A 23,965-nucleotide genomic window follows, 5' to 3' on the forward strand; every position below is an offset into this window, starting at 1 on the left:
AAGTTAGGTGGCTTTATGCACCTACATCTGTGTCCCAGAGGCTGCAGAACTAGTAGCGTATGGTTTCTTGGTAGGGTGTGGCTGGCATTTGAGTCAGGCTTATGAAGGGGCAGCCCCGGTCTCGCCGAGGAGAGGGGCGGATCTCCGAGGGATGGTCAGCCAAGATGGCGGTGACGGCTGCGGCGGCGAGGGTTTGGAGACCAAGTCGAGGCTTGGGACGGGCGGGCCTCCCGCTCCTGCGACTGCTTGGGGCTCGTGGGCTGGCTAGATCTGTGAGTACCTGGGACACCTGAGAGTTTTCTCGAAAGAGGTATAGGAATGTTTATGCGGTCTTCAGAGTGAGGGGGTTCCCTTAGGTCCCTGTAGAAAGTGAAGGAAGGGCTGTTAAGAGAAAGGACGAGGGCTGGGAGAACCACTTGGACAGGACATGCAAGGGAATAACTTCCACTTCCTTAGGAGAAGAAAAGCCAGGCAGCTCCTTTGTGACCTAAAGGAGGGAGAAAACTTGGAGAGAGAGAGGTAGTTTCTTAATTGCCGCCCATCCCCAGGGGAGGCCGCTTGGAGAACACGGGAGAAGGGTGTGCTCTCTCCCCTCAGGAGCTGGAGAAAATTGTTTGTAAGGGAAAGACTTTCTTCTCAATACAGAGTCTACTTTCAAGGAGGAAGAGAGAGACATCAGTTGCCCTTTCAGGAACTTTTATGGTTCCCCGTGTTTCTTTGCTCCAATTCTGATTTTTAAATCAACTGCGTAAAAAAAAAAAAATCGTTGTGGGACATCCCTGGTGGTCCAGTGACTGAGACTCCGCCCTTCCAATGCAGGGGGCCTGGGTTTCATCCCTGATCAGGGAACTAGGTCCCACATGCCGGCAGTTAAAGAGTTCGTGAACTGTGGTGTTGGAGAAGACTCTTGAGAGTCCCTTGGGCTGCAAGGAGGTCCAACCAGTCCATTCTGAAGGAGATCAGCCCTGGGATTTCTTTGGAAGGAATGATGCTAAAGCTGAAACTGCAGTACTTTGGCCACCTCATGCGAAGAGTTGACTCATTGGAAAAGACTCTGATGCTGGGAGGGATTGGGGGCAGGAGGAGAAGGGGAAGACAGAGGATGAGATGGCTGGATGGCATCACTGACTCGATGGACGTGAGTCTGAGTGAACTCCGGGAGTTGGTGATGGACAGGGAGGCCTGGCGTGCTGCGATTCATGGGGTCGCAAAGAGTCGGACACGACTGAGCGACTGATCTGATCTGATGCCGCAGCTAAAAATCCTGCATGCTACAACTAAGACCCGGTGCAGCCAAATAAATAAAGATAAAATACTTATAAAAATTCGTGGATCCTGTGCCTCCGATATAGAATGGTAGTCAAGGACCTTGTGGTTTTGGTCACTCTAAGGAGGAGGTGATCAGTAAATATTTGTTGAACTAATGAGGGGAGAGGTCCTGGCAGAGCACTTAGTCCGTATTTCTTAGAAACAGTGGAGAAATGCCTTGTTTCTTGTCAAAAGGAGCAGACTCCCTTTAGATTGATGCTGCTAATGGCAGGCTCGCACAGCAGAAATGTAGATGGGAACCACTGTTTAGAGGCAGAGAGGCAGGGGGCTGAGAAAAGCTGTGAACTGAGATTTTGCATATAACAGAGTAGTGGTTAAGAAGATTGGCTCATGCTAAATCATGTGAGGCCTTGTTCTGTAATCTGCCTTTTTCTAGCTCTGTAGCTTTGGGCAAGGGACTGCTCTTCTCTGGACCTGATTTTCCTCTCTGTAAAATGCTAACAATGGTCACCTCGTAGAGTTGTGAAAATTAAATCTGTAAAGTGCTAAGAACTGGATCTGGCATATGATGAGGGCAATTGGAGTGTTAGCCACTGTTGAAAGTGAGGTTGGAGGGAAGGGACAAAAACTCACCTCGGAGATGGGGGAAGAAGAAGGGAGTGACTTGGGAAAGGCCTGGATTGGTGAAGGCCTTGGTGGGAATTCTATCCAGACCTTGTGGGGTTGGATCTCACCATCTGATCCCAAACCATTAGGAAGGGAAGATGGAATCTGGGAAGAAGCTCTTGCTAGAGGGAGAAATGGGAGGAGGATGGGCTGTGAATAATGTGTGGGAAGACCTAAGAAGGGAGTCACTTGAAGCAGGTAATTTCAAAAGGTTACTGGAGCAAGAGGGAGGTGGGAGAGTCCCTGCCTTTGGGCTGGTCTCTCTTGGGGTTTGGTTTTGATTTGGGCAGTCAGATCCTCCACAGCTCCATCCCTAGAGCCCATTGGTTGAGCCTGTGGAGTGAGGGTGAGCTTGACTGAGTGGGAGGAGGGAAAGGTCACTCATGGCTGATTAAATCTGCTTCCTTTCTGGCTCAGTCTCCTTGCTACTCTTCCCTCTGGCCTTCCCTCCTTTTTTTTTTTTTTTTGAGGGAGGTCTGTTGGTGGGGAGGGAAGCAGGGGGCGGTGGTCTTTAATTATTTATTTGGCTGTATTGGGTCTTCCTAGCGGCATGAGGGAGCTAGTTCCCTGACTAGGGATCGAACCTGAGCCCCCTGCATTGGGAACGTGGAGTCTTAGCCACTGGACCACCAGGGAATTCTCTGTGTATTTTGAGAGTCCCTGTTTCTTCTCCACTTTAAATTATCTCACTTGTTTTTAAGCGTAAAAAACCTTTTTTTTTTTTTTTTTTTTTGGAGGGAAGAGGAAGGAGTAATAGCATTTACTCAAAGATCTGGGGCCTGGTGTGTCCAGTAGCAGCTTCCCTCATGACTTAGATGGTAAAGAACCTGCCTGCCAATGCAGAAGACACAGGTTCAATCCCTGGTTCAGGCAGATCCCCTGGAGAAGGGAATGGCAACCCACTCCAGTATTCTTGTCTGGAGAATCCCATGGACAGAGGAGCCTGGCGGGCTGACTTTTCATGATTATATCCACGTTGTTCAGTACAGTAGCCACTAGCCACCCATGGCTGCTGGGCCCTTGAAATGTGGCTAGTGTGACAGAGCCCTTGAAGTTCTCATTTAACTTTAGTGACTTTAAATAGCTAGAAGAGGTTGGTGGCTGCCATGTTGGATGATGCAGTTTTAGGCAGGCAGGGTGGAGTCAGGAGATGGTATCTTGGAGGCAGGTTGGGAGGTTGTGCTTGTAGTGGACTGATTGGGTTGTTGGTGCAGGCTGTTGGAAGGAAGGCTCCTTATTCTCCACCCACCCCCAGCCCCCGCCTGCTTGCCCCTCCTTTCACTGCCCTTTACTCAGGCTGTGCCCTGTTGCCTTGGAGGCATTTGGCTGGTTCTGCCCTCAGTCCTGTTTCTAGCGGACGTTTTATTGTTCAGGGAGAAGAGGAGGAAGGGAACTTGATTGTCCTGGAGTCCTGAGTTGTTTTCTCAGCCACTACCCCAAGAAGCAAGTGTGATCTCGATCAAGTCATTTCACCTCTCTGAGCTTTAGCAGGTAGGGTGACTGGAGTGCCTCCTGCCCAGTTGGGAGTCAGGGAGCACCTCAAAGCTGGGTCTGTGTGAATTATCAGTAATAGTATTTCTCGGACCCTGCTGTTCAGGCAGTGTGTCTGGGGGCTCTAGAACTCCAGGGCCCTGTGCAGCATCTCCACCTGGTTGGTGCCCAGAGTATATTGCAGCATGAAACAGTAGTTCATCATCTCCGTCTTGGCTGGTGTCTTAATGAAGCACTTTCTCATCGACAGGGCCAGCTCACACCATTGTTATATTTAACACTGCAAGGCATGGTACTGGTAGTTTTCTTCTGTTACAGGGGAGGAAACTGAGGCTCAGAGAGGTGAGGTCTGAATTTGGAGCTCTGGACTCCAGAACTGCCCGGAGGAGCAGGGGCAGGACTTCAGTTCAGGTCTTACCGCATCCTGCTTAGTTCAGACTGGGTGTGCATTGTCAGCCTCTGCCTGGGGCTGGTGGCAAGGTGGGGTGCCCTCCCCTCCCTACACTTCAGCCCCACTGGCATTTTCCCTTCCCTTGGGTGAGCTCCCACCGCCTTGGCAGGGATATGGTCTTTCCATTGTGGGCAGACAGGTCACTTCTTCAGAGACGCTTTCCCGCCCCCACCACCAGTCTCAATCGGTAGAACAGGGATAGCAGCAATGCCTCCCTCAGAGAGAGATCTGAGGGTTAAAGGAAACGGTTCTTACGAAGCGCTTATGACACATACCTAGGGCTTTCCTGGTGGCTCAGCGGAAGAGAATCCTCCTGCCAAGCAGGAGACTCGGGTTCGGTCCTTGGTTGGAGAAGATCCCCTGGAGAAGAAAATGGCAATATTCTTGCCTGGAAAATCCTATGGACAGAGGAGCCTGGTGGGCTACCGTCCATGGGGCCGCAGAGAGTCAAACCCGACTTAGCGACTAAACCACTACTGCCACCCACACCATGCGCTCCATGCAGGCTCAGGAAATGGGAGCTGCTGTTTTTCTCCAGGGACAGCGACACTGCTGTGGCTCTGACTGATGCAAAGCAAGGATGCTTTACCCCTCAGTGCCTTGGGGAGCTTAGTGCTGCTAAACCCCCCAGGTCCTTGAGGCCAGAAAAAGCCTGACCTGTCTCCAGCCTTCCCTGGCCTCCCCAGCCAGGCCCCGGCCCCACTCTGGCCCCAGAAAAGGGAGGCCGCTCATGAGGGCACTGACATTCCTCAGCTGGAAGTAGAGCCAGGGTTTAGCTCTCTTTGAGGGCAGTGAGAGCGCTGGCTGAGGTGACCTTAGCCATCCTAGCCTCAGAGGACCCAGTTCCCTGGCCCCATCCACAGAGCCATCCCAGGATGGACCCCACCATCCTTTCCAGCTTCCCTGTAGTGGTCAGGTTACCTGGCTTCATGTGCTGGCATCTCTGCTCCCAATCTCCTTGGATCGCTGACAGGTTGCCTAACCCCTCTGAGCCTTGGGGCCACTTCTCTTAATGGCGGTGTGGTCGTGGTGCCCTCCTTGGGTCCAGTGGGACATGGACATCATACAGCACGGGCCTGGTGTGGCCCAGACGCACATCCTAACTGCTGTCATTAACGTGCCGCAGCCAGATGGTCTGCACGGTGCCAGGGTCTCTCCTCTGGCCTCAGCCTTTGTCCTTACGGAGAACTGACATGTTCCCCCCTCCCAGTTTTGCCTGGCTCACCCCTGCTCGTTCTGCAGGCCTCAGCTTCCCTCTTCCTTTTCCCCGAGGCTTTTCCTCTTGCACGTGATACAGAGAGTGAGGTGGTGAAAGGCTTATACACTATACAGATAGTGAGCAGGTATAGCAGGTGCTTTCTACCCGCCCACCACCAACTGTTGAAGTAGAAATTCTTCGTGGGTTCAGGGAGGTGGTCTCATGCCCAATGTGACCTGACTGGAGAGCCAGGATTCAAGCACAGGCCGCTCAGCCCTCCAGCCCTCACCCTAACTGACTTGTGTGGACCCTTCCCGATCCTGCCTCCTCTGAGATCGCCCCTCCCGATTGTAACTCCTGTGTTCAGTGTCCATCATCCATCTCTCCCCGTTGTCTCCAGCCCTCAGTTCAGGGCCTGACTTAGAGCAAATATTCACTGATGCCTTGCTTGACCACAACAGCCATCAAGCACACTTGTTAGCTACTCATATTTGTCCACCATTAGTTATATGTCAGGCACGAGGTCCTCTACACACAGGAGTTCTTAATCGGCACACCAACCTTCTTTACACATGAGGAAACTGAGGGAGCTGTATTTCCACATCCCGGAAGCAGTGATGGACTCGGAGTCCTTGTCCTTAACTAAGGTGCTATGGCTCCCACAAGTACTGCCCCTCAGTACTTGTGGGGCAGACCTGGCCTTCCAGAGCATGTCTTGGTCCTGTGCTGGGAGAGGGCATGGCTTCAAGGCTTTGTGTAAATCTGTGCAGTTTCTGCAGGATTCCACCAGGACAAACCCACCCACACCAAAAAGAAAGGAAAATGGGTGGAGAGGCATATATCCTCTGCATGTGATTCACAGAGTGCCCTCCACCCCCGCCCCCTCCCCCTGCCCCATGATGGAGCCATTCCTGAGGGCCAGCACTGTGCGGAGCCCTCTGAAAGCTCATGGAATCAGCACAGTACCCTTGGTATGGGTACCACCTTCATCTCTACAGGCCCCGGATGCGGGGCACCGCCGAGGCCCGGCTCCAGGGACAGCGCCCGGCCGGTAGCCCTCCAGCCTCTGGAGGCAGATAGCCATGCCCTGACACTGGGGTTTGCTTTGAGCCTTGCGACTCTGTCCTCCTGGGCCCTGCTGGCCCTTGGCCTCCTGTCCCAGAGCCCTGCCTCAGATGGAGTCTCCCTGCATCTCAGTCTCGAGTGTCCACTGGGGCCTGGTCTGGAGTTAGCATCTGGTCTGAGATGCAGGCAGTCCTCCCCAACTCCCCTTTTCCCCATCTTCCCAAGGTGCCAGTCAGTTTTTCTCATTTCTCTTCCTAGATTTTGGTCCCCCCCCCCCCCCCCTTCTACCAGTTGTTGAGCATATAATAGGTCCCACACCTGTGGTGAACCTTCTGCATACCTTATCTGAGGTACTACTTGTAACCCTGTGCAGCCTTTTCACAGATGAAGAAATTCAGAGACACTGTTTTGCAGAGGGCTGTGCAGTGAGCTAAGAAATTGGAATCCAGGTTGGTCTGACTCCAAGCCAGTGAACTTACCTGCTCATTCATGCGTTGGGTCAGTAATTCCTGTTGAAGAGTGTGCCCTGTAAACCCATGTGGATATGCTCCCTGCCTCCAGAGCTCATGGTGTGTGTAGGGGAGACAAGACACCTCCAGGTGGTTGGGAGGGCCCAGCCCGCGTGAGCACCCTGAAAGCAGGGGGTGGTCTGCAAGAGCAGAGCAGCTGCCCTGCCTTGGCAGGCCCAGGCCTGCCGTCGGAGCATAATTTCCTTTATTTCCTCACCACCACAAATGCAGAGAAACGCACACTCGTTCACATTCCCCCACTGGCCTCTTTGCCTCAGTTAAAGGAGGGAAGGTGGGGAACCCATTTGCGCACCCCCGTGTGAGACCCAGCTCAGGACGAGCCCAGGCGGCGTGCTTCAGTTCCTCTGGGAAGTGAAGCCACAGTTAGCCAGCCGAGAGAGGACCCCGGTTACCTGTTGGAAGTGGACAGCTGGGGTGGGGAGCCTGGGCTTGGGGTCTGGCTGTCAGCCCTGCCCAGGTTTGAAGCCCAGTCCCGACTTATCCGCCTGGTTTAGCTCTGGGGCCTGGTACAGGAGGTGATACGGGCACCCTGAGCCTCAGCTTCCTTGTCTGAAGGGCAATAGTAAGTGCGCCCTGCCTCCCAGACGTGCTCTGAGCACTCGGTGAGGGCTGTGTCTGGGGACATCAGCCTGGCACCCCTTTATTAAAAGGGGCTCTGTTGTGACACAGGTGGTTCAAGGCTGTCTAATTGGAGAGCTGAGAAATGGGATCGATTCTCCTGGTGCGCATGTGGCCTTCCGGGCTTTCCCTGCCAGGCCACCTCTGAGCCAGGGGCTGCGATGTTTCCCACAGGACTCCTCCCCAGTTCCACAGATACATGCCACTCCTCACGTTCTGCCTTTTGCCTATTCTGCCGTGCATGCGTGCTAAGTAACTTCAGTCATGTCTGACTCTTTGGGAACCCAATGGACTGTATGCAACCAACTAGGCTCCTCTGTCCATGGGATTCTCCAGGCAAGAATCAGTTCAGTTCAGTTCAGTTGCTCAGTCGTGTCTGACTCTGCGACCCCATGAACTGCAGCACACCAGGCTTCCCTGTCCATCACCAACTCCCAGAGCTTGCTCAAACTCATGTCCATTGAATCAGTGATGCCATCCAACTATCTTATCCTCTGTCGTCCCCTTCTGCCTTCAGTCTTTGCCAACATCAGGGTCGCATCAGGTGGCCAAAGTATTGGAGCTTAAGCTTCAATATCAGTCCCTCCAATGAATATTCAGGACTGATTTCCTTTAGGATGGACTGGTTGGATCTCCTTGCAGTCCAGGGGACTCTCAAGAGTCTTCTCCAACACCACGATTCAAAAGCATCAATTCTTCGGTGCTCAGCTTTATAGTCCAACTTTCACATCCATACATGACTACCGGAAAAACCATAGCTTTGACTAGACAGACCTTTGTTGGCAAAGTAATGTCTCTGCTTTTTAATATGCTGTCCAGTTTGGTCATAGATTTTCTTCCAAGGAGCAAGCGTCTTTTAATTTCATGGCTGCAGTCACCATCTGCAGTGATTTTGGAGCCCAAGGAAATAAAGTCTCTGTTTCCATTGTTTCCCCATGTATTTGCCATGAAGTGATGGGACCGGATGTCATGATCTTCGTTTTTTGAATGTTGAGTTTTAAACCAGCTTTTTCAGTCTCCTCTTTCATCAAGAGGCTGCTCAGTTCCTCTGCTTTCTGCCGTAAGGGTGGTGTCGTCTGCATATCTGAGGCAGAATACAGGCAAGAATACTGGAGTGGATTGCCATGCCCTTCTCCAGGGGATCTTCCCAACCCAGGGATTGAACCCACGTCTCTTACATCTCCCATATCGTCAGGCGGGTTCTTTACCACTAGAGCCACCTGGGAAGCCCATGTGTTCTGTTACCCCAGCCTCGAATGCTCCTTCACTGACTCCTAGATATCCTTTAGGTCCCAGCTCTCACATCACTTCCTCAGGGGAACTGTCCCCTCTTTCCACTCTGCTCTCACCCCACAGCCTCTCCTGGAAGAACATACATCACCCGCGGCTCCCCCCCCGGTGTTACTTGTTGAGGATCTGTCTTCCCTGCTGTGCGGCAGGGGCAGGTGTCTTGCCTCTCTTAGGTCCCCACAGACTAGTACAGGCTGTGAAATGAAGCAGGTGCTCAAATATTTGTTGAATGAGTCAGTCTGGGCTCCTGGAGGGGGTTAGGACTGGAGAGGGCAGTGAAGCGTGTGGAGCTCTTTGCCAGGAGATGGGGGAGGAGGCCTTCTAGTGTAGATGAGAGCAGAGATGTGGTAGAAACAAGGATCAGCATTACTTTGCACCTTCACGATAGGTACAAATACTCTGCTCACCGTTCTATATGCGTGCTTTTGTCTAAGCCTCCCTGGTGTTTCCATGAGGTGTTCTCCGTGTTACAGGTGAGAAAGGGAGACTTGAGGAGGGAGACGCTCATTCCCATGGTCCCAGCAAGGGATTTGAGCCTAGGCAGGCTGACTTTTAAGGGCTCCCAGACTTAAACTCTAAGCTGAGAGACTGGCTTCGAGTGGTCTCCTTGTGGGTAGAGGGGTCGGTGAAGAGCACACCTTGGGTGGGTGTGTGTGTGTGTGTGTGTGTTCACCATGGGAGATGAGAGGAGGGGCTAGTTGCGGTCAGCCTTGAGAGTCCTTGAATGCCAGGAGAGGAATTTGGGCCTCTGGTAATTATAGCTACCGGTTCCTGAGCCACCTGCCACTTTATTAGATCATTTAAGCTTCACAACAACGTTGTGTGATAGATACTATGATTTTCACCCTAGTTTTACAGCCTAGGAGCCAAGACACAGGGCAGTTACAGGAACCTCCCCAAAGCCACACACTGGGAAGGTGATGGAGCGGGAAATCAGACCTTGTGTGTCTGGCTCCAGAGTCCACCGCGGCCTGGCAGCTGCATCACCAGCAGTGCTGCCTGTCAGCACAGGGAACCTCTGCTGCTCCTGACCTGGGTGTTCCCCTCCACCCTCTCTCCCCAGCACCGCCACAGGTGGCAGCAACAGCAGCACTTCTCGTCCCTGGATGACAAGCCGCAGTTCCCAGGGGCCTCAGCGGAGTTCATAGACAAGCTCGAATTCATCCAGCCCAATGTCATCTCTGGGATCCCCATTTACCGGGTCATGGACCGGCAGGGCCAGATCATCAACCCCAGCGAGGATCCCCACGTAAGAGGCCACCTCCCCCCAACCCTGTGCCTCCCATGCCCAAGCCCCTTGCCCATCTCCTCTCTGGCCCCAGCTGGCCCACGTCTGTCTGTGCCTCTGTCTGCAGCTGCCCCAGGAGAAGGTGCTCAAATTCTACAAGAGCATGACCCTGCTCAACACCATGGACCGCATCCTCTATGAATCCCAGAGGCAGGTGCGTGGGGACAGGCTGGGGAGGGGGCCTGGGATTACCTGAGGTCCTGCCCACCCTACCTGTGTCTGGGCCAAAAGACAGCACCCAAAGAAGAGGGAGTGGAATGGAGATCCCTGTCTTGTGGTCCTTAGACCTCCTGGGGTTCTCCTGGGGCTCTGGAGGAAGAAGATGAGGGGTGGTCCTGCCCCAGGGCAGAAGGTTGAACCGGATCACAGGAAGCCTGTTGTCTGCTGGGCTGGGGCTTAGCTGTGCTGGGGCGGGAAGACAGGAGGAGACTGGATGGCCCTTCGTCTCAGACACTCACAGTCCTGAGAACCGGGTGACCCTCGGCGCTTCCTGGAGCGCCTGTGTCCAGTGCGCTGTGGAGGGACACCCAGCAGTGTTAGCTTCAGCAGACAGAGCCCGAGGCTCAGCAGAGAGGGAGCCTGTTGACTCGAATACCTGCAAGTCTACAAGGCCCTGTTTCAGGCATGGCTGTACCCGGGGCCTCAAAAAGTGTTATCAAACCTGTTTCTCTCTCCGAGTGTCTTTTCCACTCTCCTTTGCCTTGGCTTCCCTCATGCAAGCCGCAGTGGTCTCTGGAAGCTACAGGCTCACAGAGAGGGGGCAGTGAAAGGGTTCAGGGTGCGGGCTTTGGAGCAGGACTGCAATTGGAGTCCTCATTCTGTCACCCTCTAGCTTTGTGATCCTGAGAAAGTTGCTCAGCCTCCCAGTGCTTCAGTTTGCTGGTTTCTAGCTACTTTATCGGGTTGCTGCGAGGGTTGATGGTGGCGTACATAATAGCCTGAGAAACAGTGAAACTGGCATTTGTCATGGATACCAGCCTTGTAGTTGTTACCTTCTCTACTTAGCAGTGGAAAGAGAATGTCTGGTCCCTAACATTCCAGCAGAAGGCCCAGGGCTGATGCTTATTGGCCAGGCTTTGGTCACAGACAGATTCGTCTTTGAACCAACCCGTGAGATTGACCGGCCAGGCCGGGGCTGTGTGCTCATGCCTGGGAACCATGGGAGCAGAGGCCTGGAGTCTGTCCTTCATGGGCTGCAGAGACTTAAGAGCAGGGGCATGGGGTTCCTGTTAGAAAAGTGGGAGGATGCCGGCTGTCCCTCAGCTTCCACCACCGCTGCTGGGTCAGAAGTGGGGATGGGCTTGGGAATCTGCACTTGTATCAAGCCCCCAGGTGACCCCACTGTGGACGAAGCCCGAGGCCCACCGAGGACAGTTCCAAGCAGATCATGCGGGCAACCAGCTCACAGCAGCGCTGTGTGTGGGTTCTCCACCCTGCCCAGAAACTTCCCTTGGCTCCTGTCGTCCACAAGATCAAGACCGGCCCTTCCTGTCTGCCCTGTCTCCCGTTGTGGCGCTCAGCCATCCGCTCCCCTCTGCACAGCCTCAGGGCCAGGCCCCGCCTCCCATCCACTCATGTTCATGGGCTCCTTCCTGCCCCTGGATTGACTGTGCACACGGGACCTTTGGAACCTGATGACATGGGCCCAAGTCACCACTGGGACTTTAGGCAGATGGTTTTTCTTGTCTTTGCCTCAGTTTCTTTAGTGTATTAAATAAAAAAAGTAGAAATAACGAGAACACATCCCATCCCAGAAGGTGGGAGTGGGAGTTCCGTGAGACCCACACATCAGGTCACTTGGCCATTGGCCAACACTGGGAACCCTCAGTAAGATCAGCTTGGCCATCAGGTTCCAGCCTTTATTAGCTAGGATGACGCTCAGCTATAAGTAGCAGACAGCCCTCCCTCAACACCTCCCAAATCCTGACAAAAATAAAAGCAATAGTTTAAACAGATTAGTAGTTTCCTTCTCTTGCATAAAAGAAATGTGGAAACAGGTGGTTGGGACTGATGCACCACAGTGTCACTGGACACCCAGTACTGGCTTCTGGCTTTTAGGGCCCCTCAGGAGCACAGTGGCTGCTGGAGCCCTCCATCACGTCTTACCCCAGGCAGGAAGTAGAAGGAAGGTGGAAGGCTGGACATGGCACTGCCCAGCTATCTCCCCACACCCACATTTATAGAACTTCCTAGGTAGTCCCACCAAATAACAGCACACGTGTCACTGGTCACTCCCAGCTGCCAGGGACACTGAGAAAGCAGTCTGTTAGTCTGGGCGGTGGCTGCTGGTGGTGCAGTGAGACCTGTTAGTAAAGAGAAGAGGGATCAGGTGCTGGATAGGCAGCCAGTGACCTCTTCCACTAGCCCAGGTCCCGTTTCCTGGGATTCCCCCCTCTCAGGCTTCTCCCCACGCCAACCTTGACAGCCCAGCCAAGCGCTCAGCATCCACCCACGCGCTTGGCACCGGGCGGTCAATTAACTTTTAATTGGCTCCCCACTTGGAAGCAAGTATTATTCATCGGTTCCCGGCTTGTGACGGGAGGCTAGGCCTGTGGGACATGAGGCCTGGGCACAGGGCACCCTGCGGAGCCCGGCCTGACTGTGATTTACCTTCCATGCAGTCCTGCTTACCGCCCATCTCTGTGCCAGGGCTCCCGGGTCTCCAGCCAGACTTCACCTCTTAGCCCCAGATCTACTTGGCTTCTCACCCTGGGTGTCCCTCACAGATTTCAGCCTGTCCAGACTTGACCTCAGCACCTTCCTCCCAGACTCGCTTCTCTTTCTCCCTCAGGCCGTTTCTCAGGGATGGGTGCTACCATCCACCCATTTACCCAAACGAGACCCGCAGTGTTCCCTGTCCCTTTGCTATCACTGCCCCTCATTCTCTCTGTCCTTAGGTCTTTAATTAGAAATCCATTCTGCTCAGTACCACAGTCAGGAACCCAGACTTCCTACCTTTCTGTTACATCATCTTGGGCAGCTTGACTTTCTTCCTGTAATTGTTGCCTCATGTTCACAAGATGGCTGCCACAGGTCCAGGCTTCATGGCTCTGCAAAGTGGGGGAAATGGATGGCAGCGCTGCAGTGATCTCTGTTATCAAGAAAGCAAAAGCAGACTTCCGCTTGTCTGGCCAGAACTGTGTCCGGGGGCCACTTCTGACTATAAGGGAGGCCGGGGACCTGCTTTTCCAGGCCCTGGGATTGAGGCATTCAGGAAGGGGGGTCACCTTGGGCACTGGCGCATCCAGCTAGCAGGTGCCTCTCTCTTTCCAACCTTGCCGCCCCCCGCCACACTTTACACCACAGCCCTTCTGGCCTCCCGGCCTTTGTTGCCGGCTCTCTGGAAACCTCCACCATCCCCACGTTTGCTCACCTGAGGCCTTGCTCCATGATGCCTCTCCATGGTGGAGTGGGTACACTTTCAGCTTCCATCACCCTGGCTCTGACCAACCTGACACTTCTTCCATGGAGGCAGGCATGCCAGTGTGGCCTGGCCCAGAGCCGGCCATCAGGAAGCATCTGCGGAATCACAGAGTCAGCAGACAGTCAGCATTTGGATACTTGTATGTTGTTGCCCGGCCTCACTGAACCCGGGCCCCCGGGCCCCCCTCTACCCCCAGGGCCGCATATCCTTCTACATGACCAACTATGGCGAAGAGGGGACGCACGTGGGGAGTGCGGCAGCCCTGGACGACACAGACCTGGTGTTTGGCCAGTACCGGGAGGCAGGTACGTCGGAGCTCAGCCAGGTCCTATGAAGTGGGGCCCTGGATCTGTGGTCTCCGTGGAGATAGGTCAGGCTCAGTCCCACCTGCTCAGAAGGCGAGGTCTACATTAGTTACCAGTGTGCCCTTCTGTGAGCTGCATGATGCCAGGGAAGCCTCGGGGTGCTTCACCTCCGAGAGGCCTGGCAGTACTGTAGTTAAGCACCTGTGCCCCTAACCTTTCCATGCCTTGCTGGTGACCAGTGGTTAGATTTGGGGCAAGTCACTTCCATTCTCTGAGCCTCATTTTTCTCATCTAGAAATTGAGATTACGATGGGGTGGTGACTCCTGCGTGGTGGGGCTGCTGGGAGCCTGCGGTGAGGGCAGGCAGGGCTGCAGGACCCCCGTCCACATGTTCAGGGCTCTGCCAGCCTCTATCCGGGTGCCAGGTCACTCACCCAGCAGAAGCAGGTGAACGGTGTGTTCTAACCATTTCTAAGTGAACGGGGGAGAGGATGGAAGGATCACAGACTAGGAATGAAGAAGACGGACGAGCATTTAGAGACTGCGGGGAGAATGGAGCTGAAGTTGGGGGTTCCACAGCAGTTGTTGGCGTGGGGACCCAGCAGGGAGCCCCATCTGCCCCTTCCTCTTAGGTGCTGCACGATCCTGGGCAGGTTCCTTGCCTCAGCTTCCTCATCTCACGTCCTCACCGTGAGGGATGGGGACCCCTCCCAAGACAGTTTCACTGGGCAGATGACACAAAGCCCTCAGCACAGGGTATACGGTGCAGAATAAGCCCTCAAAGTTGGAGGCGATGCTGTGGCCAGGGCCTCGCACCCTGAACAGCTCTTCAGGGAGGTGTTGCCTGGCCAGGGTGGCTGTCCAGAGCCTGGACCAGCTGGCCTGGCTATCTCCTCTCAAACTGTCTCCTCTCTCATCTGCACCAGACTCCCCACCCCCACACACTCTGGGAGGACAGACACCCCATGATAATGACTCTGGTTCAGCATCATTAGATTTCCCCGGGCAGTGGGCCACAAGCCAGGCCCTGGAAGGTTTGCCGAGTGCTTCCCGCTGTTTTTGCTGAGGGGTTCTCTCTGGCGAGGGCTCCAGGCAGGGCCTGGCATTGCGGGCGCCAGCTGGGCCCTGCATACGGGGGCCGTTAGGGCCCTGACAACCTCTGCAGGATTGAGCCGTCCTGCCCGGGTCCTGGAATGCCCTGCATCCTGGCAGCTGTAGGGGGCGCCTGTGGGGGGCGGGAGGAAAGGCCGACCCCGTTTGCCCATCCTGACTGGGCAGCTGCTCGCCTGGCTGACTCGGTGTCTCCCGTCTCTGGAGTGGGGAGAACAAGGGCACTGAGGATGGCGGCGCTCCCGGGGCCTGTCTCCGTTCCCCTCACAGTGGAGCGGAGGCCCCTGCCAGCCTCACACTGGAGGGGCTGCATGGGGCCCCTGCCAACCGAGTGGTATGAAGCCCGGGTCAGAGAGGTGTGTGCTTGTGGATTTTGATGATGAGGTGGGTGTCTACCAGGGGTTTTACTGCTGAGAACTGGTTTGAATATTTCCTCCCTTAGTCCAGGAGTCATGAACATGGCCCATACATTTATTTGGTTCGTATGATTTTTTTAAGTAAATGAATTAGAGGAACACTTAAAAATCGGTTGTTTCTCAAAAGGAAAAAACAGGCAAGCTGAATTTCTCCTTCTTTTGAAAAATGAAACCATGTGGCCTTCCTGAGCAGAGGCCAGTTGGTCCGAACAGCAGCCTCCCTACTGAGCCAGGCCTTTCTGCTCTGCGCGCCTTCCCTGCCCTACTCCGGCTCCCTGGCTGTACCGGCAGGGGGGCAGGGCCTGGCGGCAGGCGGCTGTGGGCGAAGAGGTAGCCTTCAGGGGTTGGCCTCCCCCCATACCCACCAGGTAACCCTGTCTCCTCCCGCTGCAGGTGTGCTCATGTACCGGGACTACCCCCTGGAGCTCTTCATGGCTCAGTGCTACGGCAACGTGAGCGACCTGGGCAAGGGGCGCCAGATGCCCGTCCACTACGGCTGCAGGGAGCGCCACTTTGTCACCATCTCCTCTCCACTGGCCACGCAGATCCCCCAGGGTGAGAATGCGCACCCAGGCCCGACACACGCAGACTGACGATGTTCTCTCCTCGGGCCCTCACCTCTCCACCGGGGCCTCCTGATGGGCGCAAGGACCGAGCACTGGTCTGGGCTCTAGACTTACAAGATCTCTCTTTCTGGGACCCTCGTGGGAGGGCTCTAGTAGCGCTCGGCAGGCAGTCACTCTGTGTTTCCCGTGCTTGTGCTCACCTCGTGTCTGTTCAGTGGCACAGCCAGCCGTGTGGAACTGAGTGTGTGCCAGGTTCCTCGCGAAAGGTCACTGGCAGGTCGCAACAAGAGTTGGCTCTCATGTTGTGGACCAGGTGGCTCCAGAGCCCAGGTTCTCTACCCCAACCCTGGTCTTCCTCTGTCCTCGGAGTCTGACTCCCCTGAAGCTGACTCTGGGAGCTCACAATGCTTAGCGCAGCCGGTGTGACTTCTGTTAAAGATGACCGCTTGTGAAGCAGACCCACTTGGGGCCAGGCCTGCGGCCACAGAGTGCAAAGACAAGGTCAGTCTGCTCCAGGGCAGACGCTTGAACTGATGTGTGCAGGGTTTAGCAGAGTCCCGGGCACGTTCACCCCTAGTGAGTTTTAGATATCTGAGAACAAGAGCAGTTTATGTCTGAGGTGGGAGGTGGACAGGGCAGCCTTCTGGGTGGAGGTAGCATTTTCATTGATCTCCATCCTGTAGAACTTCCATAAGGTGGGATTGGGCCCCCACCTTCTGTTTGGGTGAGCGGTTTAGTCAGTCAGTTGGATATGTCCGGAGTCCATGTGCTGTGCTGGGCACCTTCTAGGTGCAGTGAGCAGAGGCAGTGAGCTGAGGCCTCCGGGTGCTGACCCTGGTGGGGAAGATGGACGGCATCTAGTGCAGATAACACGTGGAATATGTCAGGGGTCATAAGGCCTACAGGGAAAACGGCCCGGGTGTGATACCGGCTCTTGACTTTTGAGCACACTTGGACCCACAGAGGACCCCCGCTGGGGGAGGAAGAGGAGAGAGTCCCCTGTCGGCCTGGCTCAGGGTTTAACCGGAGGGTAACAGGGTGGGTGGGAGGAGCAGGGGTGGGGGAGGCTGCTCAGGCACGCAGGGCAGAGGTGGGGCTGGGACCACCAGGGCGAGCTGAAGAAGAGGTCAAATGTTAATTCCCATTTTGGAGGTGGAGCGGGTGCGGGAATGACCGGACTCAAAGATGCTGAAGGTTTTGGCCTGAGTGGTTGGAAGGATGGAGCTGCCGTCAGCTGAGGGGAGAGGACCAGGTGGGGAGCTTCTCGGGGGCTCAGGTGTTTTCTTCCCCTCAGAGCCTGGCGACCGCCAGCCTGAGCCCCAGAGGCCCGGGTCAGGGAACAGGGGTGTGAGCGCAGGTGAGACGCGCATGTGTCTGCTCCTACAGCGGTCGGGGCGGCCTACGCGGCCAAGCGGGCCAACGCCAACAGGGTGGTCATCTGTTACTTTGGAGAGGGGGCGGCCAGCGAGGGGGACGCCCATGCCGGCTTCAACTTCGCCGCCACCCTTGAGTGCCCCATCATCTTCTTCTGTCGGAACAACGGCTACGCCATCTCCACGCCCACCTCGGAGCAATACCGCGGGGACGGCATAGGTGAGGGCCCTCCTGGGCGCCCCTCCGCTCCCCTCCCCTCCCCTCCCCTGCCAGCTCAGGTCTCGACTGAGCCCTGGGGCCTGGCTGGCCTCTCTGTCCCCACAGCGGCTCGAGGCCCCGGGTACGGCATCCTGTCCATCCGCGTGGACGGCAATGATGTGTTTGCCGTGTACAACGCCACCAAGGAGGCCCGGCGGCGGGCCGTGGCGGAGAACCAGCCCTTCCTCATTGAGGCCATGACCTACAGGTACCTGCTGGCTGCCCCCCATCATCCCCCAACCGTGACAGCCTGTCCCCAGCTTCTCCCCCACGTTGGTCACTGTCTCCACAGCACGACCCCATTGCCCCTGTACCCTCTGGCCTCCATTCCATTCCCACTCCTCTGTTCCTAGTCTAGCCCTGCCCTCCTGACCCTTGCCTGCAGGGCCGCAGCCTGACCCAGGCCTCCCCTCCCCCTGTAGGATCGGGCACCACAGCACCAGTGACGACAGCTCGGCGTACCGCTCAGTGGACGAGGTCAACTACTGGGACAAGCAGGACCACCCCATCTCCCGGCTGCGGCATCACCTGCAGAGCCGCGGCTGGTGGGACGACGAGCAGGAGAAGGCCTGGAGGAAGCAGTCCCGCAAGAAGGTGAGGCAGGGCTTCCCCGCCCCGGTGGGAACCCACCCCAGGGGCCATGATGCTTCATAAGGAAGGCTGCAAGAAGGGAGAGGCCGGGGGGTTGTTCGTTGTCGTTTAGTCGCTCAAGTCGCAACCGCCTCTCTTGTGACCCCATGGACTGTAGCCCACCAGGCTCCTTTGTCCATGGGATTTCTCTTGCAGGAATACTGGCGTATTCCTTCTCCAGGGGATCTTCCCAATCCAGGGATCGAACCCACATGTCTTGTACTGGCAGGAGGATTCTTTTCCATTGAGCCACCGGGGAAGCCCAGCTGTGGGGCGTAGGGGGAGTGCCATTGAATGGAGTCTTGGGGATAGCCCTGATGTCACGATGCCCAGACACGTGCACCTTGGCCGTGTCCCAGCAGATGTCTGGCCCCAGCTCTTTCATCTCTGAAGAGGGATACTGGGTACCCGCCTCAGAAGCTTGTCTGAGGCCTTGCACTTACTCCAAATGCAGTGTAAGTGCTCACCAGAGTCGGTGCACTGCCCTCCTCAGCCCTGGTCATCGAATGCCAGGGACATTGCAGCCCAGTGGGCAGGGTGGACTCTGGTGTTGGGCAGCACGCGCTTCCTGACTCTGACATCATGGACACGTCCTTCTCTTTGCCTCACTTTCCTCTCCCGAGTTGCCTGCTTCTTAAGGCTGCTAAGAGGCCAAAATGATTCTGTACTCTTGGTACAGTGCCTGGTTCCACTAAGGATGGAGGACCTGGGATTGGTGATGTTAGCTGTCACCACTGTTAGGATGATTATTTCCGTCACCTGCATGGGAACTTGAGGCTCAGAGGTCTTAACCCCTCGCCGAGGTCCCACAGGAGGAGGTAGGTTCCCGGGTGAGGGATGGGCTGCCTGCCCACCACCCCTTGTCTCCCAGGTAATGGAGGCCTTTGAGCAGGCTGAGCGGAAGCTGAAGCCCAACCCCAACTTGATCTTCTCGGACGTGTATCAGGAGATGCCTGCCCAGCTCCGCAAGCAGCAGGAGTCTCTGGCACGTCACCTCCAGACCTATGGTGAACACTACCCGCTGGACCACTTCGAGAAGTGAGGCCCCATAGCCCTTGGGGTAGGGCCTCAACTACCCCAAGAGGCAGCCCCAGTTTGAGGGGCAGATGGGACTGGCAAGGTGCCAGCTTCCTCAGACAGCTGCCTCCAGCATGCTCAGGAGCCAGGCAGTACTTGAGGCGGCTCCTGTTCCGCTAGGCTGTAACACTGGGTGGGGTCCTTGGTCAGCCCCTTCTCCACCCTGAGTTACACAGTCTTCTCCCAGGGGCTGGGCGAGGGCACCTCTGGGACTGGACACCCCTGAGGGCTGGGGCTAGACGTGGTGGGTCAGTCTGTGGAACTTGACTCAGAATGAGAGGTCAGCACGTAGTGAATAAACTATGTCTCTGTGTTTGGCTCCCTGCCACCTCTGGTTTCTGTTTCCTGAAGTGGGGACATGGGAAGCGAGGCCAGCATGGCTGGCTTGGGACTCCCCTAGCTCCTCCATTGGAGATGAGTAAAGCCAAGGCTGTTGAGCTGTCTTCTTCTTCCAGAGACTTTCACAAGCTGGAGGGTCAGTTTCAGCGAATAGCATGGGGGTGGGGCCCTCCAGAGATGACCTCTGGTCTCCTGAAGAATGGGTCAGAGCTGGTGTCCAGCATGACGGCTAGGCCATTAGAGCAGACCTCGCCCAGGGTGGGGGCAGCATCTGGTGTGAAGGTCAGGGGGCAGCTGAGCCTTGCTCTGTACACTACCCCAGGTTCCGGTAGACAAGAGAGACTTCAGGTCTCAGAATGCGGAGCGTGTTTTTGTTTCAAAAACAAAAAGAAAAGGCCCAGCAGGGGCTCAAGCAGCCTCCATTCCAGGACCTCCTTCCTCACCCCTCAGGGGCTGCCCTGCCCACCCCTCCCTGCCTCTGCCTCTGGGGCTCTGCACTGGAGCCCAGGGTCCTGCAGCTGTTTCCAGAGCCGGATGCTGTCCTGAGGGCTGAGGGGTCGCACAAGCAGCAGGTCTCTGAAGGCACAGGGGTCAGCAGTGCGGTCTGCCGGCCAGGCCGTGAGGAAGCCTTTGTGGGTCCTGGGGGCCAGGCCCAGGGCTTGGAAGCACAGGCCAGTGTAGACGTCGCCAAAGGGGAAGGGGGCCACGCGGGCTGCTGCCTGCAGCAGCCAGGGTGCCAAGCGCCCCGCGATGACGTAACCGCCCCCGCTGGCGTAGGCCGGGTAGCTGCCCTCGAAGAAGGACCCGGGTACGTAGAAGGGTCCTCCGGGCTTCCGGAGAGGCTTGGCCTGGGTGAAGACCTCACCCAGGTAGAGGCCCCGGGCCTTGACAGGCGGCAGGCCCCTCAGGTGGTCCAGCAGAGCAGGGGTGCGCACGAAGGCGTCGTCCTGGGCCTGCAGGACAAAGCTCACGCCGGGGCAGTGGCGGCCAAGCCAGGCCAGCAGCATCAAGTCTTTGAGTGTCTGGTTGAAGGGAACGTCGAGGAAGTCCCAGAGCAGCAGGTCACCGTAGCGCCGGCTCTCCCAGGACACCAGGGTGCCGAGGTTCGGCCCCGCCTGGCCCACTGGGGACCCCAGGAGGAAGAGCAGCCGGACCCCGGGGGCTGGCCTGCCCCAGGTCTCCCTCACGGCCTGTCGTTCCGCAAAGCGCCCTGGTTCTGACTTGACAGCCAACAGCAGGAAGGGGACGTCACCGGGATCCTCGCAGCCGGTCACCTGGCCTCCGCCACCTGTGGGCAGCCACGGTGGGAAGCTCCGGCAGGCGGCCCACAGCAGGAAGCGGCGGAGGTCCTCAGGGTAGGAAGCGAAGTCGGGGATCTCAGCCGCGGCGGCGGCCCCCCAAGCACCACAGACCCCCGCCTCTGTGCTGTTCACTCCAGGCAGGGTCCCCAGCCGCCACTGCTGCTGGTTCCAGTAAGCCAAGGGCAGGGGGCCAGTCTGGCCCAGACGGGCCGAGAGGTTGGCCGGCAGGGTGGGCTCAGTGCTGGCTGGCGTGGGGCCTGGCAGGGTGCTGCGGGGTCCTGGGTAGGCCTTGCCCAGCCGGGGCTCGGACGTCCACTCGATGTACACTTTGAGGCCCAGGAGTGTGAGCAGCGCTGACAGGCAGAGAAGGCACTTGGGGCAGCGCATGACCTGGCCCAGGGAAGGGGCGGCTGTGGGAGCTGCTGAAGAGACACAGAGGCCTTTGGGGCGGGGGCTGGGCGGGGCCCTGGCAACTCCTGTGAGGCTTCTGTGGTCCAGACCCTAACCCAGCCCTCCACAGACCACCCAACGCCGGGTCTTCCTGGACCGGCGAATCCCCGCTCCACTGCCATTCTGGCACCTGGCTCTTTCCACCCAGCCCAGAGCCTTCTGTCTTCCCCATTCCCCATCCCCACCCTAGAGACCAGTGACTCCGCCATTCCTGCCCCCAACCTCGCCCCACCAGGAGTCAGGATCACAGGGGTCACGTCCTCTCCCGACAGTCCCCACCCCAGGCACTACTCCCTCCTTTTTACCTCTGGGGCCAGCTCCGGCCAACTCCAGCACCCTGGGCCTCGGTCCGGCTCTCTCCGCGGTCCGGAGGTGCCGGTGTTGTTCTCCAGCCCAGCCCAGCCCAGCCGGTCCACTGGCGGGGAGGGGAGCTGCTGCGGGCTGGGAGGGCCCCAGGGGCCGGGAGGGGCTGGGGCGGGGCTGCGGGAGAAGGGGAGCGGGGGAGGGCAAGAGGCAGGCCTGAGGGATGGGGCTGGGGCGTGTCGGGGCTGGTTTTCTGGTAAGACGTCGGGAAAGGTGCACGGGAGCCGGCAGACCCAGGAGGGGAGAACCGGGGGCCTAGGAGAGAGTCCCAGGGAGGGTGAGGCTGAGGGCCACCTAGCTGGGGCTGGGAAGTGTCAGAGTGACCCAGGGAGAGGCAGAGCCCCAAAGTGGCCAAGCCTGAGGCCAGGGGTTGGGCCTGGTCAGGGGAGGAGGCGGGCAGTGAATGTGCTGAGCGGGCAGGGGGCCTTGCCAGAGGCGGTGGGGGGGTGGGGGGTGTTGCCAGGAGTCAAGGGTGGGGGAAGGGGACTAGTGAGGAGGAGAAGACTCTGGCTGAGGAAGCAGAGAGCCGGGGAGACCACAGGGGCAGGGCGGGAGGAGAGGGAGGCTCAGGGAGGCCCAGAGGAGAGGCTAGAGGTGGAGCCGCAGGAGATAAGGGGAGCCCCCGAGGGAAGGGGTGGGGAGAGAATGTGGAGGGGCAGGTGGAGGGACTAGGGGTGGAAGCAGAGAGCCGGGAGTGGGCGAACAGCCAGAGCCAGGGAGAGGCTGAGAGGAAGCTGGGGAGGAGCTGGGGAGCGAGTGGGTGGAGGGGGAGCCGAGCCAGGGGCAGTGAAGGGTGACGAGTGGGGGCACCGGGAGCCCTGGAGCTGGGCTGACCCCCGGCACCACCACCCCCCCGCCCCCATTCCCTTGGGTGCCTGGCAGGGCCGCAGTCCGTCCCTGCCGGTCCCTCTCTCCAGCCCTGGGCCGGCCCCGCCTACAGCTGCACGGTGACTCCAGGAACACTCACATCCGGCCCCCTCGGGACCAGAGGGTGTCTGCCTGTGTTTACGGCCCTGCCCTACAGGGGCCTCTGCTGTTGGGGCTGCTACAGCTGTCTGGGGAGGCAGGCTGGTGGGGCTGGCTCATCCTAGACCTCCTAGAGCCTGGGGTGAGAGTGAGGGAACCGCACCCCCCTCCTCCCCGCCCACAGGTGAGCTTGGCCTGACCCCCAGCTTGGGTTGGGAACTGTCCAAATCACTGCAGGAACCCTGTCAGCAACAGCAGTTTGAGTAATGGAGCCCATGGGACCAGATGGAGGAAGAGTGTGTGGAGAAGGTGAGGACTATTGATGGAGTAAAAGCCAGAGTGGGCTGGGGCAGGGCTCTGAGAGCTCCTGGAAGGGGTCTGTAAGCCTTTTTACCCCCAGGCAGGGCAGGGGGGTGTCTAGCCCCCCGACTCTTGGCTCATCTAGCTACTCCCAGAGCACAGACCAGGGGCAGGGCAGACAGTTCGGGTTGCTGTGTGCCTTAGTCTGCAGACATTCCAGTGAGAGAAACCATCCAGCGATTGGAACAGGAGGTCGGATGTCGAGTGACTAGAGAGGTGGGTGCCTTCTGGTGGAATGTGGACCCCAGCCTGCATTTCTGCCTCCCCAGGTCTTTGGATTTCCCTCTCCAGTTTATGCCTGGGCAGTTCGGGTTTCTCACCTTAGTAACCATAGGTCACTGTTGAGTCCCAAGTTCCAGTCAGCCAAGCAAGAAAACTGTCAGGACAACACCAGCTGCACTAACTAACTCATTATATCCAGTCTCCAGTAAGCGGCCTTGTATCAGTGAGCTTTGCTCCGTGCAGTGAGGTCCGCTCTCACTGGCTTAACACCCTGAGAATCCACTCCCGTGCGGCTTCTTGAGTGTTGACTGTACATCTGTCTGCAGGTCTTGCCCTTCTGTGTAAGAGCGGTTCCCTTCTGGGTCACCATGAGCACCCGCTCCCCGGAGCGTGCTGAGGCTTGACCCGTGGCACTTGTGGGTCTAGTGACAGCAGGGGGCGCTTGTGGTAAGTCTCAAGAAAAGCAGGTCTCCTTTCAAGGCACAGGGGAGGTCATGGCCAGGTTTTCAAGTGCAGAATCGCAGGTGGTCTCCCCACATTGTTAGGGAAGGCTTCCAGGAACTCGGGGGTTCGAGGTCATCTGTTTGCTCTGGGTCCAACCAGATGATCTGACTCCAGGTTTCTGGATCCCACTGTGTACCAGTCAGCGCCCTCACTACCACCAGACAAGAAACTTGTCCAGACTGGGGAATTCAAGTGTCATAACTCAGCAACCCACAAACCTAAACACTGGGTTGTATTTTCAGCAGTATCTGTGAGCAATAACTTTGGTGGGGGGGAAATGCTGTCATGGGAGCTTGCCAATTCCGAGGCGGGTGACTGAGCTGGGCACTTGAGGGAATCTGCCCAACCCTATCTTTAGAGCTGTCATTACTGCCAGTGTCACGCCCAGCAGCCACAGGGCCCCCCAGGGCACGTGGCACCTCACTGGCACCTCA

General features: G+C 57.2%; 2 protein-coding genes across 3 annotated transcripts; one reads left to right on the forward strand and one right to left on the reverse strand.

The window, feature by feature from the left end:
- Positions 1 to 108: 108 nt before the first annotated feature.
- Positions 109 to 19,352, forward strand: BCKDHA (branched chain keto acid dehydrogenase E1 subunit alpha). The gene is made up of 9 exons (XM_055552336.1): positions 109 to 272; positions 9,642 to 9,827; positions 9,934 to 10,020; positions 13,487 to 13,595; positions 15,515 to 15,676; positions 17,074 to 17,280; positions 17,386 to 17,527; positions 17,742 to 17,913; positions 18,821 to 19,352. The coding sequence occupies exons 1-9, from the start codon at positions 165 to 167 to the stop codon at positions 18,989 to 18,991; spliced, it is 1,344 nt and encodes a 447-aa protein (XP_055408311.1). The 5' UTR covers positions 109 to 164; the 3' UTR covers positions 18,992 to 19,352.
- On the reverse strand, positions 19,348 to 21,545 carry B3GNT8 (UDP-GlcNAc:betaGal beta-1,3-N-acetylglucosaminyltransferase 8). 2 transcript variants are annotated; one of them, XM_055552338.1, is made up of 2 exons: positions 21,422 to 21,545; positions 19,348 to 21,085 (listed from the first exon to the last, which is right to left on the reverse strand). In XM_055552338.1, the coding sequence occupies exon 2, from the start codon at positions 21,051 to 21,053 to the stop codon at positions 19,812 to 19,814; it is 1,242 nt and encodes a 413-aa protein (XP_055408313.1). In that variant the 5' UTR covers positions 21,054 to 21,085; positions 21,422 to 21,545; the 3' UTR covers positions 19,348 to 19,811. The 2 variants fall into 2 exon arrangements, with proteins under 2 accessions (XP_055408313.1, XP_055408312.1); XM_055552337.1 differs by having other exon boundaries at positions 19,348 to 21,088; positions 21,422 to 21,513.
- Between the last annotated feature and the right edge of the window lie 2,420 nt (positions 21,546 to 23,965).

The sequence above is a fragment of the Bubalus kerabau genome, chromosome 17 (genome assembly GCF_029407905.1).
Source record: "Bubalus kerabau isolate K-KA32 ecotype Philippines breed swamp buffalo chromosome 17, PCC_UOA_SB_1v2, whole genome shotgun sequence".
Taxonomy (NCBI): Eukaryota; Metazoa; Chordata; class Mammalia; order Artiodactyla; family Bovidae; genus Bubalus; species Bubalus kerabau.

Bases quoted from the DNA above. Each gene is read 5' to 3' on its own strand.
- BCKDHA (XM_055552336.1), top strand. From the start codon at position 165: ATGGCGGTGACGGCTGCGGCGGCGAGGGTTTGGAGACCAAGTCGAGGC. The intron at 10,021-13,486 runs GTGCGTGGGGAC...CTCTACCCCCAG, and splicing joins TCTATGAATCCCAGAGGCAG to GGCCGCATATCCTTCTACAT. The intron at 17,528-17,741 runs GTACCTGCTGGC...CTCCCCCTGTAG, and splicing joins ATTGAGGCCATGACCTACAG to GATCGGGCACCACAGCACCA.
- B3GNT8 (XM_055552338.1), bottom strand. From the start codon at position 21,053: ATGCGCTGCCCCAAGTGCCTTCTCTGCCTGTCAGCGCTGCTCACACTC.